The following is a 15,969-nucleotide window of genomic DNA, read 5'->3' on the forward strand; positions in this document are numbered from 1 at the left end:
GCACACTCCTCTCTCCACCCTGTATTTCCCATGTCCATTCAACCAGCTCCTGTCCCCCTCTGCCTTTTCATCCTGCCTCCAGACAGAAGCTGCACACAGTCTCATGCGTCTATGTGAGCTAAGAAGCACAGTCTTCACCAGTATCATTTTATGTCTTATAGTCCAGTCTTGGTTTGAAGAGGTGGCTTTGGGAATGGTTTTAGTTTTGGGCTAACAGCGAGTCTGGAACCCATGACCTCTGGGGTCCCTCCAGTCTCAGTCACACCATTAAGTCTGGTCTTTTTACTAGAATTTGAGGTCTGCGTTCCACTTTTCTCCTGTTCCATCAGGGATTCTGTGTTGTGTTCCCTGTCAGGGCAGTCATTGTTGGTAGCCAGGCATCATCTAGTTCTCCTGGTCTCGGGTCGATGGAATCTCTGGTTTATGTGGCCCTTTTTGTCTCTTGGGCTCATATTTTCATTGTGTCTTGGTGTTCTTTGAAACTTCCTCTTAATCATAGAGTAGCTAAAGCGAATGGAAGAAATGATAAAGTAAAAGCTCAACAAAAGATTTCAAAGGGTGGCTGGAGAACACAAAGTAAAATATTATAATGAAATGTGCAAAGACCTAGAGTTAGAAAATCAAAATGGAAGAATTCACTCAGCATTTCTCAAGCTGAATTTAACCGAAGAAAAAATTCAAACATTGAGCTGCAATATTGAAGGGTTCTATGGGCAAAACAGTGAATGATGAAGGAAGCATCAAAAGAAGATGGAATGAATTCACAGAGTCACTGTACCAAAAAGAACTGGTCCATATTTAACCATTGCAGGAGGTAGCATATGATCAAGAACCGATTGTACTGCAGGAAGAAGTCCAAGCTGCATTGAAGGCACTGGCGAAAAACAAAGCCCCAGGAATTGAAGAAACACCAGTTGAGATGTTTTAACAAATGGATGCAGAGCTGGAGGTGCTCACTCATCTATGCCAAGAAGTTTGGAAGACAGCTACCTGGCCAATTAACTGGAAGAGATCCATATTTATGCCTATCCCCAAGAAAGGGAATCCAATAGAGTGTGGAGATTATCAAACAATATCATTAATATCACACGCAAGTAAAATTTTGCAGAAGATAATTCAAAAATGGTTGCAGCAGTACATTGACAAAGAATTGCCAGAAATTCAAGCTGGATTCAGAAAAGGACATGGAATGAGGGATATCATTGCTGATGTTAGATGGACCTTGGCTGAAATCAGAGAATACCGGAAAGATGTTTACCTGTGTTTTATTGACTATGGAAAGGCATTTGAGGGTGTGGATCATAACAAATCATGGATAACATTGCAAAGAATGGGAATTCCAGAACACTTAATTGTGCTCATGCAGAACCTATACATAGACCAAGACATAGTCATGCAAACAGAACTAGGGAATACTGTGGTTTAAAATCAGGAAAGGTATGCTTCGGAGCTGCTAATCAAAAGGTTGGAGGTCTGAACCCACCAACTGCTCCCATAAAGGTTACAGCCTTGGAAACCCTATGGGGCAGTTCTACTCTGTCTTATAGGGTCACTATGAGTCAGAATCGACTCAATGGCAAGGAATGTGTCTTCAATGTTCTTTATGGAGATGTAGGCTTGTATTCACGCAGCCTGCACCAACAAAGCCTTACTGATTGTTTGCAGGTTGTGCCCTGTTTGATTATTGAACACTGATTGGTCACTGTGCTTGCCATACTGGCTGTAAACTATTTTAATATCACCCCTTTGTACATGTCACCACATCAATCTCTCTTGAGTTTAAGTACATCCTGATGCCACATACTCCTCTGGCAAATCCAAGTCAAATGTAGATATTCTTTGGCACCCACCCTGCACCCCACCCACACTGTTCAGTCCATATGACTTGACACAGGTTTAACTTTGCCTCCCCCATTAAACTCCTGTACTTCCTTTTTTATTGCCAAGGTAATGCTACATAAATTTTGATTCCAAAGTATACAACATCTTTAATCCTCTGTTCCCTGGCTTTTATACGGAGATCTAAACTAAATCTGATACATATTCACTTACTGCCTTTGGACATTTCAAGTAGTGCTAGTAGGCAATTTATTGACCTATATAGCCTGAGCCTACTGGATAAGACTCATAAAATAATTGAAAAAAATCTGAGTCAAGGACCCAAGCTTCGGACTAAGTCTATCTGCTCAACTTCTGCCATAAGCATGCAGTGGACTGTCTGTCAATATGCCAGGATTAAAATTTTTTCTTAAGGGAAACCGCTGGCTTTGGAGGTCGATATGTTGGAAGACAACGTGAGTACCACAAGAAAAGCACATTAATAAATCTCTAATGAACTGTATTAAATTTAATTGAAATTAAATGAATTTGGATGGTAGCTACAATTGCAAGTGCTCTCATTTCTTGGCTGAATTCCAGTTTTGGTTTCTAACCCAGCTTGGGCAAGGATTAGAAAAATGGAAAATCTTCAATATCATCTTCAAACTTGAATTAATTTACATTAAAAAACAATATGGGTTTTAGGTTATATTGCTGATCTAAATATTTACCACATTCCTTTCTAAAAGAAAACAATTTCAACCAAATAAGTCAGGTTCTTCAAACTAATAAATTCACTATTATATCCTTTCTCTAGCTGTCTTTCTGTTTCCTCGATATCAAACTTAACTCTTCAATCTAGAATTTTTAGAATTTCTCTTGGTCATCACTTAAAATATAGGAGTTATCTGTAATATTGCAATTTTTAGAATTGTCAGTGTTCATATTCTCAAGTCCATACTGAATAAATGACCTCTTAAGGTTTTCAACATTTAAAAGCCAGTGTTTCCTTTTTATAACAAGTATCTTATAAAGTTCCCTTTACTATAGAAAATAAACCTTCACACATCATTTTTAAGATACATAATATCTTAGCTAAAATATAAAGAAGAACTGAAAGTAATTAAATAAAGAATAATATGTAGTACAGTATAGAACTTTTTGGGCATAACTACATTAGAAGACCTTTTGAAGTAGTGATATACTTTATCTACTTACATATAAGCTAGGATTTAAGAGAAGTTAGGCCATTATTCAAATAAACATTGACAATAATTTTTCTTTATATTAAACCAAACCAGTTGCCATAGGATCAGTTCTGACTCATGGTGACCCCATGCGTGTCAGAGTAGGACTGCATTCCATAGGTTTTTCAGTGGCTGACTTTTTGGAAATAAGTTGCCAGGCCTTTCTTCTAAGGGACCGCTGGATGGACTTCAACTGTCAACCTTTTGCTTAGCAGCCAAGAGAGTTAACCATTTGTATCACCTTTGAAATAAGAATCACTCTGAATGTAACAAGGACAAATACAAACTGATACAGGTGGGTTATTATTAGTGATTCAAATAGGATGAGTGACATAGTTGGTAGAGATAAAATTGTGGTAAAGTTCCAAGCAAAACAATATATATTCTTCCCTCAATGAACATGGTAACTGCATTCCTGGAAATTTCATACTGCAAGTGTTTGGGATTCAAATGTAAAATGGAGTTGTTTCTAGGCTGATGATTAATATCCAGGTTTGTCATATATGAGAATGCCCAAAAAGTGGGAAGCAGGACAATTCTTCATTGTGGGAAATATCCCTCCAATTACATACAGGATGTCAACATCCCTGGCTTCTATCTACTAACTGCCAATAGCCGTTTTTCTGATAACCAGAAAACACCCCCACAAACATACACAATGCCACTTGGGGGAGTGCTACCCTGTTGCAAACCATTGATCTATAGAGTCTGTTCCTGCCTTGTCAATTTTTTACCACTGCTTCAGTTTGGCGGTTTGTCCTCTCTCACTTGGACTATAAAAACAGCCTTCAAACTTTTCTTTCTGCCCTTAGTCTTCTTTGCCTGTTATTCACCCTTCAAACAGATAGTAAAGGTGGTCTTTCTCAAATGCATGTCTAACCATGTCATTCCCCTGCTGAAAATCTTCAGTGACTCCCCAGTATTATAGGATGAAGCCAAACTTTTTACAATGGAATTCAGTAATCTGATTCCACTGTATTTCAAATCTGACCTTGTACCACTCCCTCCAATTCATCCTGTGCTCACTCGTCCCCACGTATTCTCCAGAACTGAACAAGGTCTGAGTCTTTTCACCAACTTGCCAATCTTTTTCCTGGCAAAGTCTTACTAATCCTCCAAAATACAACTTCAGTATTACCTCCCCAATGAAGGACAATCTCCCCCACTCTATTCCTGACCCTGGCACCTACCATAAATTTTCTGTTAGTTTGCCTCCCCCCTCTATACTGTAAACTATCTTAAGGCAGGGATTTCATCTTATGCACCTTTGTTTCTCAAGAGCATCAAATAGGTGCATGGCATATGGTAAGCTTTTCATAATCGTTTATTGAATTAAAGTTGAATAATTCTGTAATATTAGTTATTTGGAGAGTTCCTCAGGCTTTTATATAATTATTTTCATTTGCCTTTCAATATTTTCTCATCCTTGAAGAATTATGTATTTCCACCCAGTTTATTCTTTCCAGTCTATCACAGCATTTTAGTTTCTTTAATTTATTAATTAAATTTCCGATGTATTTTGAAACATTTTTTATATTTTTTCTTTTACTAGCTCCACCCCATTGTATGTCTTTTGACCCATTCCCTGGTTTATATTTTACTTAATTAAGTTTATCTCTTTCCAAAAATAAGCTCATTTTTTCTAAAGTGATTTTAAATCAGCTCATGAGATAGAACTTTCTTTTTAATAATTAAGAAGGTTTTAGTATTATTTTTCCTTTGCCAAGGTGATACTTGAAATTGACCTTCAAGTTGATCATTCTAAGTTTTGGATCATGGTTTTATGACATATGCGCCTGATGTTCTCCAATGCTTGATTGTGTTTTAAGTATTTTTCAGATTTGAGAGTGCTCACCTTGATAAACACTCTGCTTAGCAGAGACCAAAATGTACTAGTCTTAGTGTTGGTGTTTCTCCATGCTAAACTACATGGCTGTCTCTGCTACCTGAAAACCACCCAAAATCTAAACCCGTTGCCACGGAGTTTATTTGACTCATGGCAACCCCATGTGTTACAGAGTAGAACTGCTCCATGGAGTTTTCTTGGCTGTAATCTTTACAGGAGTAATCACCAGGCCTTTCTTTCAGTGCACTGCTACAGGAGGTGGCATAATCACCTCCCCCACCTTTTTTTTAAATAACTTCATTATTCTTGCCTCCTCAGGATTTAGCAGCAGTATTTCAAAAATTTACTAATGACTTTCTTTTGTGTCATTAGAAGAAAAATGGTTTCTGTAGAAATAATCTGCTAAATAAATGATAGCACGGAGCCATTTTCCTGGAGGCTATGAAGTGACCTATTGAAATATACTAAGTTGGTTCCTCTCCAGCAGGACATTTAGATCCTTCCTTTATTTCATTTTGGAATGGGAGAATAAATGGGAAAAACATGCTCTGAAATCCTCCGTCCTGCTTTACAGCATGTAAATTGCATCATGCACAAAAATTTTTTCAAGCTGTCAGGAGCAAAGCAAGTATGATAATTTAGGATAATTAAATGCTTAAAACAATCAAAATAGAACTGATCCCAGTAAGCTTTTCTCACTTGAAAGGAAATTTCTTTAAAAAGTAGTTACTGATCTAAATGTCTTCCAATAGGGCAGATTAAAAAATTGTGATACATGGTTAGCTTTTTTTTTTAAAGAAAAATTATGACTAACACATATACTATGATCCCTATCACTTAAAAAATACCAGAAACAGAAACACAATATGTACAAAGTGAATGAGGAATGGAAGGATACACACATCAAATCACACTCAGTGTTCTACATTGAAAGCTTTTATTTCTGTCTCCTCTACCAGATTATGAGCTACTTTGTTGTCACATAAAATACAAGACACCCAGTTAAATTTGAATTTCAGATAAACAATGAAAAATAATTTTTTTTAATATAAGTATATCCCAAATATTGCACAGGACATACTTATGCTAAAAAAATTTTTTTTTTCCTGAAACTCAAAAGTTAACTAAAATCTTGTATTTTCACCTGTTAAATGTGGCAACTCTTCCTTAAGAAGACCTTCAACTATTCATTCTTGCACTACCATCAGTAAGGAAGTTAGAGTGCACAATAAACGGGGAGCGGAGTAATTGAGAGAATAATAACAATTTCTGTGGAAATTCATTAATGTTTTAGTGGTGGTCCTATTTTACAGATTAAGAAACAACGGTCTTTGGAAGTCACACCGAAAGTAAAGGTGGAGCTAGAAATGCCTCCAAGTCTCTGGGTCCCTACTCAGCACCCACAACCACTTGCCACCTCCAATGAGGTAGAGGCGATAGGAAAGGGAAAGAGAACCAGGGCTGAGATCTTGGTTCTGCCTAAGTGGGGCAGAGTAGGGCTTTGCCCAAACCCTTAACCTCATTAAGAGGTGGGATGGTGAGGTGAATATGAGAGGCAGATAAATTTGGACTTGTTCCCACCTCCACTGCTCATTCAAGTTACATAATTGATTTTAGCCTCAATTTCCTCACTGGTAAACAGTGAGAGGACTTAACCTGAGTACTGATGTGAATAGTAAATGAGATCATTCCTGTAAAGTGCTTAACACGAGGCTTGGCAGGTAGAAGACACTCAGTTAATGTTAGTCACCATTAGTTCTAAGTATCAGCTTTTTCATATGTAAAACAGAAATAACAAGACAACCATATAATGATATCTGTCTTGCCAGAGTTGCTTTGAGGATTCAGATGAGAATACACATTAATTATAAAGTGCTTCTCCCTCTCCTAACAAACAGCACTGATGTTAGATCAGAGCCATAATTAATAGTATGCTGGGGCATTACTACATCTTTTCCCTATGAGTAATTCATTTTATTTTAAAAATGATCATACAGTAAAATCGACTTGGTTTTGGTGTTCAATGAATTTTGACATATATATGGATTCATGTAACCATCGCCACAATTAGGACATGACTACAGTTTTTGAGAATCTTTTTTCAAAGTGTTTCACATTCATATTACAAAACAATTCTAAAAATAAAAAGATTTAGATAAATGTGCTGAAGATGCAAATTAACGGAACTGGCTTTTTGCACAAAACCCTGCCGCCTCCAGCCCTCCAGCTCCTTGTCTGGGCCACTTCTGTTGCTGGCTGTGCAGACTAGACTATCTTTTTCTAAAAAAGTCATCAAGATCGATTTGAGAGTCAGGGCCTTTCTTCACACTAAAGGCACACGTCACAGGCACAAACTTCAGCATCTCTTATTTCTTTTTATATTAGCTGATCTTAAGTTTTCCCCCATTGCTATTTTCTCATTAAAATGAAGGAGCATGAAAAAACTAGAACTTTCTTATCCTTTCTGAGAAATTAGTTCAATGGAACAAGGGGTATACAACATTATTGAGAAAGCAACGGCAGGGCTTTCAGGACCGAAAACCTCTCCGATGTAATAACAGATTCTCCATGTAAACGGTCAATTTCTCTCCGCCCCCCGCTACCCCCACCTTCCCCGGCGTCCGCTGGGGGGATGGACTTCTGACCAAACTTCTTCTCTCCTTGGGCGGCCTTTTCATCCCTCCAGATGGTGAACTTGCCCTGCTAAAGTGACTCCCACGGAAAGATCGTGCCACATCTGGTGAGGGGGCGGGTCCGCTTTCCGGGTGACTCGCGTCGTTGCTATTTGCCTTTTATTTCTAGGATGGCTTGGCTGCCGTTTCCTTTCCTCTGCTTTTAATTTGAGAAGAAGAAAAGCTAATGAATCAAGTATGAACCTCCTCGCCATAAGCTTTTTTTTTTTTTTTTTCAAGTTGGCTCCTTTCTCTTAACAAGTTCCGTAACTACTCAGGAAACGCGGGGGTAGGGCAAGTGGGAACGCATTAATCACACCTAAATCTTAAATTGGCAGCCTAAGGTACCACTTTGGTGAGGAGACTTTCTTAAGCTCCCTTGCAAACTGCCCTGCGTTTTGCTACTGCCGCTGTACTTCTAGCTCATTTCTTTTCTGCTGCTGATTCGCACTGCTGTCTGTCACGCCTAAATCTATCTCGTCACTGCCATAGGTGCCCGAAATCCGGGTGAATTTCACGAGATTAACCAGCGGTTTCGTTCCTGTCCAAGGTAAATACACTATGCAAGATGAGGAACCACCAAAGGATGCCCAGGAGGGGGAGAGAGAGGGATTCCCTCACCTTTTCTCGCACATTCCTCGTTAATTGCCACGAGGAGGAGGCGCGCGGCCCAGACTCCCTCAATCTCTCTTCCTAAACCCCCCTACCGAGGGCTGTCGAGGTTGGTTGAGCGATCGGAGAAGTTCCTTCTGCAGGCCGGGTCCTCCCTCCCCCCCCCCCCCGCCCGGGTTGGTTCTTCCCAGCTGCGGAGGCTGGGCCAGGGGCTGGGGTGCAAGGAGAGTCGGCGCCCGCAGCGCGGAGCCGGGAAGTCGCCGCCACTCTGGGGGGACTCGGGGTTGGCTCCTGAGCGGCGGGCGCGGAGGTGAGCGGTGGGGAACGAACGGCTAAGGCAAAAAGCGAGGTGGCGCCGGCCCCTCCGCATCCCCGGGCGGGAGAGTAACGTTGGTCTAGGTGGCTCCGCCGCCGGGTCCCGCCGCGGCTTTGTTCGCAACCTCTCCCCGCCCCTTTGGTGATGACTTGAACCTCATCTAGTCTCCGAGGGCTGACGGGGGCGCGGGCTGGGGGGCGACAGCTGTACGGTCCTCTGCTTCCTACTAATCCAAAAAGGAACAAAAAGATCAAAAAACTCTTGTAACCTGAAACTTCACTCTCATCCTAACCTAGACCGGGAGGAGAGGTCCGGGCGGGGGCGGAGACCCTGGAAGGCAGGTCGTCCGCGGAGGCGGTAGGGGAAGGAGCTGGGAGGGCGAGAAGTTTGATCGGGAAGGCGCTGGGGATTAAGTGTGAAGTTAAACGCAGGCGACAAGTCTGGGAAAGGAGGAGGGCCGGAGCTTGCAAGGGTATATATAGTGTGGGTTAGGGAAGAGAGACTTTGCGTTCGGGTCTCGGGACGCGCGTCCCTCTCCCGGGTAAGGATGTGCTGTGCAGCTGCGGGAGGCGAGACCTGGGCAGCCTTTCGGAGGAGGTCCGGGCACAGAGTGGGGACGATTTGGCTCAGGGAGGCCGGACTCTGCACTTGGGTAGTTGACGGCTCATCACGCTTCTCTTTCGCTTGTCCCAGGTCGCGCAGCGGATCCAGAGAGAGACGTCAACAAAAGAGGCGAGGAGGTGCCACCCGGGGGCGGTGGCGGCAGGAGGCGAGGCGCACAACAGAGCTTCCCGACCGGCCGTGCGTACTTTCTGGAAGGAAGGGGTGGGAGACTCGGCCCCGGGAGGGGGACGCCCGGTGGCAGGGGTTAGTCAAGCTCCGGCTGCGGCGTTCCTCCCGGGTTTCCACGAGAGGAAAGTTTTCTCCAGACGCTTCCAGCCGGCCCGCGCCCTCCGAGCCCAGACTTCCCAGCCGTCGGAGCGGGCGCCGTCCCAGCCCAGCTCCGAGGAGACGCCAGCCGCGATGCCTGGGGGGTGCTCCCGCAGTCCCGCTGCCGGGGAGGGGAGGCTGCGGCTGGCAAGGCTGGCGCTGGTCCTCCTGGGTTGGGTCTCCTCGTCCTCGCCCACCTCTTCAGCGTCCTCCTCGGCGTTGTCCCTGGTCTCTGCGGCGTCCACCCAGCCCCCGCTGCCGGGCCACTGCCCTCCACCCTGCGAGTGCTCAGAGGCGGCGCGCACTGTGAAGTGCGTTAATCGCAACCTGACCGTGGTGCCTGCGGACCTGCCCCCCTACGTGCGCAACCTCTTCCTCACCGGCAACCAGCTGGCAGTGCTCCCAGCCGGTGCCTTCGCCCGCCGGCCGCCGCTGGCCGAGCTGGCAGCGCTCAATCTCAGCGGCAGCCACCTGAATGAGGTGCGTGCCGGCGCCTTCGAACATCTGGCCAGCCTGCGGCAGCTCGACCTCAGCCACAACCCGCTGGTTAACCTCAGCCCCTATGCTTTCTCGGGCAGCAACGCCAGCGTCTCAGCCCCCAGTCCCCTGGTGGAGCTGATGCTGAACCACATCTTGCCCCCAGCGGACAAGCGGCAGAACCGTAGCTTCGAAGGCATGGTGGCGGCTGCACTGCGGGCTGGCCAAGCGCTGCGCGGGCTCCGCCGCCTTGAGCTGGCCAGCAATGACTTCCTCTACTTGCCCCGGGATGTGCTGGCCCAACTCCCTGGGCTCAGGCACCTGGACCTGCGCAACAACTCGCTGGTGAGCCTGACCTACGTGTCCTTCCGCAACCTGACATACCTAGAAAGCCTCCACCTGGAAGACAACGCCCTCAAGGTCCTTCACAACGGCACCTTGGCAGAGTTGCAGGGCCTGCCTCACGTCAGCGTCTTCCTGGACAACAATCCTTGGGTCTGCGACTGCCACATGACCGACATGGTGGCCTGGCTCAAGGAGACCGAGATAGTGCAGGGTAAATCCAGGCTCACATGTACATTCCCAGAAAAAATGAGGGATCGTGTCCTGTTGCAACTCAACAGCTCTGACCTGGACTGTGACCCAATTCTCCCCCCATCCTTGCAGACTTCTTATGTCTTCCTGGGTATTGTTTTAGCCCTGATAGGAGCTATTTTCCTACTGGTTTTGTATTTGAACCGCAAGGGGATAAAAAAGTGGATGCATAACATCAGAGATGCCTGCAGGGATCACATGGAAGGATATCATTACAGATATGAAATCAATGCAGACCCCAGATTAACAAACCTCAGTTCTAATTCAGATGTCTGAGAGACGTTAAGAGGACAGAAGAAGGACAACTATGCATGAGATGTAGACTTAATGCTTTATCCCTTACTAGGCTTGCTCCACTTCCACCTCCCACTATAGACACCACTGATTTTGACTGAAAGCGGTGAGGGGAACTTGCTTCCTTGTTATGTAAAGTTTCTTGGTGTGTTCTGTTAATGTAAGAGGATGAACACCTGGGCATAGTGTATTACCCTCTTCCCTTTCCTTGGAACCTGTCAACAAGTGTGGAGGGATTTTTTAAGGTTCAGCATGAATGTGGACTCCTTGCTGTTTGTTTCTTAGTACAGCTCAAGATGTAGCAAGTATACCCACACAGATAGCACTCAACAAAAGCTGCCTCAACTTTTTTGAGAAAAATACTTCATTCATAAATACCAGTTTTATTCTCATGTACCTGAATTGTGGAGAAAATAATTGCATTCCATCAACTGCCTGCAGACCTTAGCAAGCTCTTCAGAATAACTCCATAGTACACAGGAGCCTGTGCATCCAAGAGCATGCTTACATTTTACTCTTCTGCATATTACAAAAATAACTTGCAACTTCAGATAATTACCTTTTTTGATTGCAGTTTATATGAAACTATATTGAAGATTTTTTTTTTAAAATAAACTGCATCAAGAGCCAACTGACTGAATTGTTAAAAAAAAAAATTCAATAAAGGTTCTTAAAAGAATTATAGCTGTGTCTAAGTTTGCTATTCAGCAAAATGATTAGGGGGACTAAGATCAAATAGTTTTGGTCCAAGTGATAATTGAGCTATTAACACAGCTGAGAATCAAACTGGAGCAACATCTTATATGAGTAAACTTGGGGATAGGTTTTGAAATGGTGAGTCCTTTCAGGATTTAAATAGAAAGTTTGAATATTCATATGCAATAGACTTTGTTTGGCCCTAAAGTTAATGCTATTCATGAAACAATTTTGTAAGAGCACTATAAAGTTGGTAAGGGTGAAAAGTCCTGTATGATATAAACAGGGCACCGTTTGGAGCTTTTTCTAGACTAATGACGTTGTTAGGACAGTATTATTTACTTAAGACTCTCCACAGGAAATTGTTTTATGGAGTCTTAGAGCAGAGTGTGAAACAAATATGCAAATCAGTGTATGAAAATGAAGTGTCAAAATAGAATATTCTAAAATAAAACATTAAAAAATTATAAGTTAAAAAATATTTCCCAAGATTATAATGTACATTAGACACTTAGATTTTTTGAGAATATTTTAAAAAATGGAACATACATGGTTGATAGTTTATCAGAGACCCAGGTAATACATTTAAAAAATTGTCATGATAGGATATGAATTCGAGGAAGTAATCAGAGATAAATGTCTATATCTGAAAACAAGTGTCCCAATTAATCATAGGTTCTTAAATTCAGTTCAGTGTTTAAGAATTTGAAGGTATTTTGATTTTAGCTAAACTAAAGATATATAAACCTTCATGAGGAGCATCACATTTAGGTGCAAATAAAAGCTACTGTTTAATCAATTGATGCTATCAGTAATAGACAGTTTTCCTTTTTTGGAGTTTATTATCTGCCATTTAAGCTTAAAAGTAAATTCTATTAATCAAGCTTCAAACTCTTATATAAAGTGACTTTAATTTAGCCATTATTGCTTAAAGTAATAAGTAAACTTGCCATTAGTAAGTCTTGGGGTTGTCTTTCCTTTTAAACTGGTTATGTTCTACAGTGCTTTATGCTTGAAATAAATTTTCCATTTCCATATTTTTATAAATTAAATAAGATCAGAGAATAGTTTCTAGAAATCTTTGTCATTTCCTTCTTTGAATTAAATTCTGAAGTTTTCATACTAGGGCTAAAGATATGCGAATTCATTCCTTGTTTAGATTGTTTAGTCAGAATATGAAGTTTTATCTCCCTTAAGTTTATTAACGGTCATTTTATGAAATATTATGGTATTCATTATTTATAGGTTACAGTTCAGATCCTATAATTACCTGAGAAAAGCCTAAAAATATGGCACTTAATATTCCATTAAACATTTTAAATGTTCACCAGGAATTCATATCCTGAATGGCTGCCATGATTTCATTAAGAATGATGAAAATACCAGAATGCCAAAAATATTGAAAACATCTAATACCTTAGGAATTACCTTAGAAATAAACTGGACTTTAGTTTTTAAGTCTGCTGATATTGTAGACAACTACAAATTAAAATATTTATGGAGCCTTAATTAGGAAGAATTGTTTCTTCTGAGTCAGGTGATAATCTAACATTTAAATACTATGCTTTATCCAAGACTCAGGGAAGCTTAGGTTCATTAGTCCAGCTATTCTCTTCAATTCCCTGCAGAAGAATCTATGATAAAGTGAAGCAGAGTTTTTGCCTGTTAGGCTTTTTTGAAGTTATGATTGGTTCTTTTCATCCCCTTGTTTCTACCTTTGTATAAATTTCCCAAGTTGTCAGTGCTTTCTTTTCTATTACATGACTCCTTGCTATTCTCCAATATATGACAATAGAAAATTCCTAAGGCAAAAAACATTTATTGTTTGAAAACTAATTGCTACTGTCGTGCAGTCATAATATGATAAATCTGTATGTGTATATGGCATTCTAAGTTCATTGAAAAATAGGTGCTATGTAAATCCATTAAGTATAAGCGAATATAGGAAAAATGAAATAAAATAAAGGTGTCATCACTTTAAGAGTACTTGTTCAAAAAATTTACTTTGGCTGGTTATACACTTTAGTTGCTACTGAGCTTAACAGAGTTTTCAACTGAAAAGAAAACATCTTTTCATTTATCCTTTGCAAGTTTCCTTTGAAGAAAGTTAGAAAAATACTTAAAAATTTAATCACCTGATAAAGCTCTCAATTTAAAAAGCTATTAAAACGTCCAATAAGTTTCTATTTAAAATGTCACAAACTCTAGGATAATACAGCTGTTTGACCCAGAATTGTAACTCTCTCTTTCCTTGTGACCATTCGGTTTGCAGCCTTAATATATATGTCTGATCAGTGTGGTTCATTAGTGACCTACAAGGTAGGCTTGTACTGAAGCAGATAGATTTTTCTTATACGATAAAGAGACCTTGAAACACATTTTATAGAATATTTTAAAGGAAAAGGAACTACACACTCGGGGGAAACACAGGCTTGGTTGAAATAAATGAGCAAATGACAAATGATAAATCCTTTTAAATATCTTGATTGGCAGCAAATGTGAATTACACTTATCTCAGTATTTAATTAGAAATAGCAGATCTTTGTTCTCTGTCTTTAATTAAAGTGAACTGTAATTGTTGGGAATTCTGTTTTAAGTAAGTCACTCTTGGTCTGATGTTCCAATACAGGCGTTACATTGTTGAGGATGTTAGAGGCTATGCAACAACTCTAATTTGGAAGTTTTTCATATCATTTCTGCTTTATATTTTATTTTTTTTTCCAAAGGTTGCACTAAAATAGAGACACCATGAAGATATGCAAGGTTAAAAATGATTTGGTATGAGCTTTGCTCTTGCTCCAAAATCCATTCAGTCACTCAGCCTTCAGAGCAACACCATAAACTGAACGAGGACGTTTATTAGGTGGGATTCAGATTTCAGTTTTACACTGGTGCAAAGTTGTTTTTTTTTTAACAGTAAAGGAGAGAGAAGATAGAAAATTATATTTCTAGATAATAGATGAAAAACACCTTGACAAAGTCTTTTAAAGATCTTTCAGCAATACCACAGTGCTGCACTAGAAATAGTTTAAGAAAATATATTCTGCATTGTCCAGGCGATCATGTGCCTTTAACATGGGGAAAACAACTCCTTGAGGATGTCTTGTACAGTTATTTTTTCCATTCTTAACCTCACAGACTTTTGATTCAAAAAGGCAAACTTGTTTTATTTTATTTTTTTAATCTTAGAACATTGTAAGAGCTCTGTCTTTGTCAAGAGTTTTTTAAAAACTTACCTATTGAAAAACACTTTTGACAATAAAAATTCTTAGTATTTCAAAACTGGAAGGGCTCTTAGATGTTTCAAGCCCAATCTCCCATTCTACAGATAAAGAAACTGATAATTGTGATTTACCATTATATTATATAATTAGAACCAGGACTAGATTCCAGAGTTTCACACCCCTAGTGTTCTTTTCGCCAGATGATGATGTCACTCATTACTTACCCTGAGGCCTTTGAAATTCCCGTGTCTAATAAAAAAAAAAAAAGACAGTTGCTTTGGTGAATTTATATGTGTTATTGTTTTTGCTTTTAGTGGCTGTTTCCCTTTGCTCTACATTGTACTTTCAGTGTTTTAAAAATGACTATCTTTCAGACGCTTGAATATGCTCAAGTAATTTTGAATTTTTTTTTCACAGAAGCCTTATTCCCATAAAGCTCCTCTGAGTCTATGACATGATAGGAAATATTTTGGAAATCTAATGGAGATAATTCTTTTGCAAGGAAAAATTATAACTCTGGAAAGCTTTGCTAGTCTGTGTAATTCTCTTTTAAAAATGAGTTAGCTCAGCTGGTGAGAACACTAAACAAATGAGACCAAGTTCATGGCTACAAAATCAGTCACCAGGTGAGACCGCTTTGCATGCTGTCCTTTGCTCCCCCTCTCCAGGGACATGCTACCTTCCTCCAAGGGCCTGGACCAAACAAGGAAGCAAAATCAATGCAAATCCACTGGCATCCTGGAAAACCAGTGCACCGACAGGCCAAACTCTGCCAGCCCTGCTGCTGACGTGCCAGTTTACCATCTTCACATACCTAGGGCAGGCCACGACAATCTCAATTTCCTCAAGTAGTACGTATGCCACACATTGCAAAAGGTTTATCACATGAGTTTTGAGAAAAATCTATCAAGGGTGTATTTTAATATATCATATGGAAAACTCATTTGGTCTGCTTTACTTAAGTGCAAATATGGTTTAAGAGTAAGGATCATGATTACTGTCATAAACTTACATGTAAATGTTTATAAAAACAGTTTATATTTAGTTGACATTTTATGGTAATAGTACTGGTTTGTGGTTCATTGTTTAACTTGGTCAGTGTAAGGAAACATTTGTTTTCAAGAAAGCACTAACTTAAAATATGACCAATTATAGTATTTTTTGTGAGAAGTAAATAGTTAATGATATGTGTTAAAGAATGAGAGGATGTTATTAACACAGACTTTTGTTTTTAATGCAAGTT

The 15,969-nt window shown here is 40.5% G+C and overlaps 1 protein-coding gene across 3 annotated transcripts; it reads left to right on the forward strand.

Moving 5' to 3' along the window:
* Window positions 1-7,737: 7,737 nt before the first annotated feature.
* Window positions 7,738-13,970, forward strand: TPBG (trophoblast glycoprotein). Of its 3 annotated transcripts, XM_064288382.1 has the most exons (3): window positions 7,738-7,779; window positions 8,076-8,133; window positions 9,205-13,970. In XM_064288382.1, the coding sequence occupies exon 3, from the start codon at window positions 9,535-9,537 to the stop codon at window positions 10,786-10,788; it is 1,254 nt and encodes a 417-aa protein (XP_064144452.1). In that variant the 5' UTR covers window positions 7,738-7,779; window positions 8,076-8,133; window positions 9,205-9,534; the 3' UTR covers window positions 10,789-13,970. The 3 variants fall into 3 exon arrangements, with proteins under 3 accessions (XP_064144452.1, XP_064144445.1, XP_064144457.1); XM_064288375.1 differs by lacking the exon at window positions 7,738-7,779 and having other exon boundaries at window positions 7,799-8,133; XM_064288387.1 differs by lacking the exons at window positions 7,738-7,779; window positions 8,076-8,133 and adding an exon at window positions 8,420-8,505.
* Window positions 13,971-15,969: the final 1,999 nt, after the last annotated feature.

The sequence above is a fragment of the Loxodonta africana genome, chromosome 1 (assembly GCF_030014295.1).
Source record: "Loxodonta africana isolate mLoxAfr1 chromosome 1, mLoxAfr1.hap2, whole genome shotgun sequence".
In the NCBI taxonomy this organism is placed as follows: Eukaryota; Metazoa; Chordata; class Mammalia; order Proboscidea; family Elephantidae; genus Loxodonta; species Loxodonta africana.

Excerpts from the sequence above, each read along its gene's own strand:
- TPBG (XM_064288382.1), top strand. The coding sequence starts at position 9,535 with ATGCCTGGGGGGTGCTCCCGCAGTCCCGCTGCCGGGGAGGGGAGGCTG.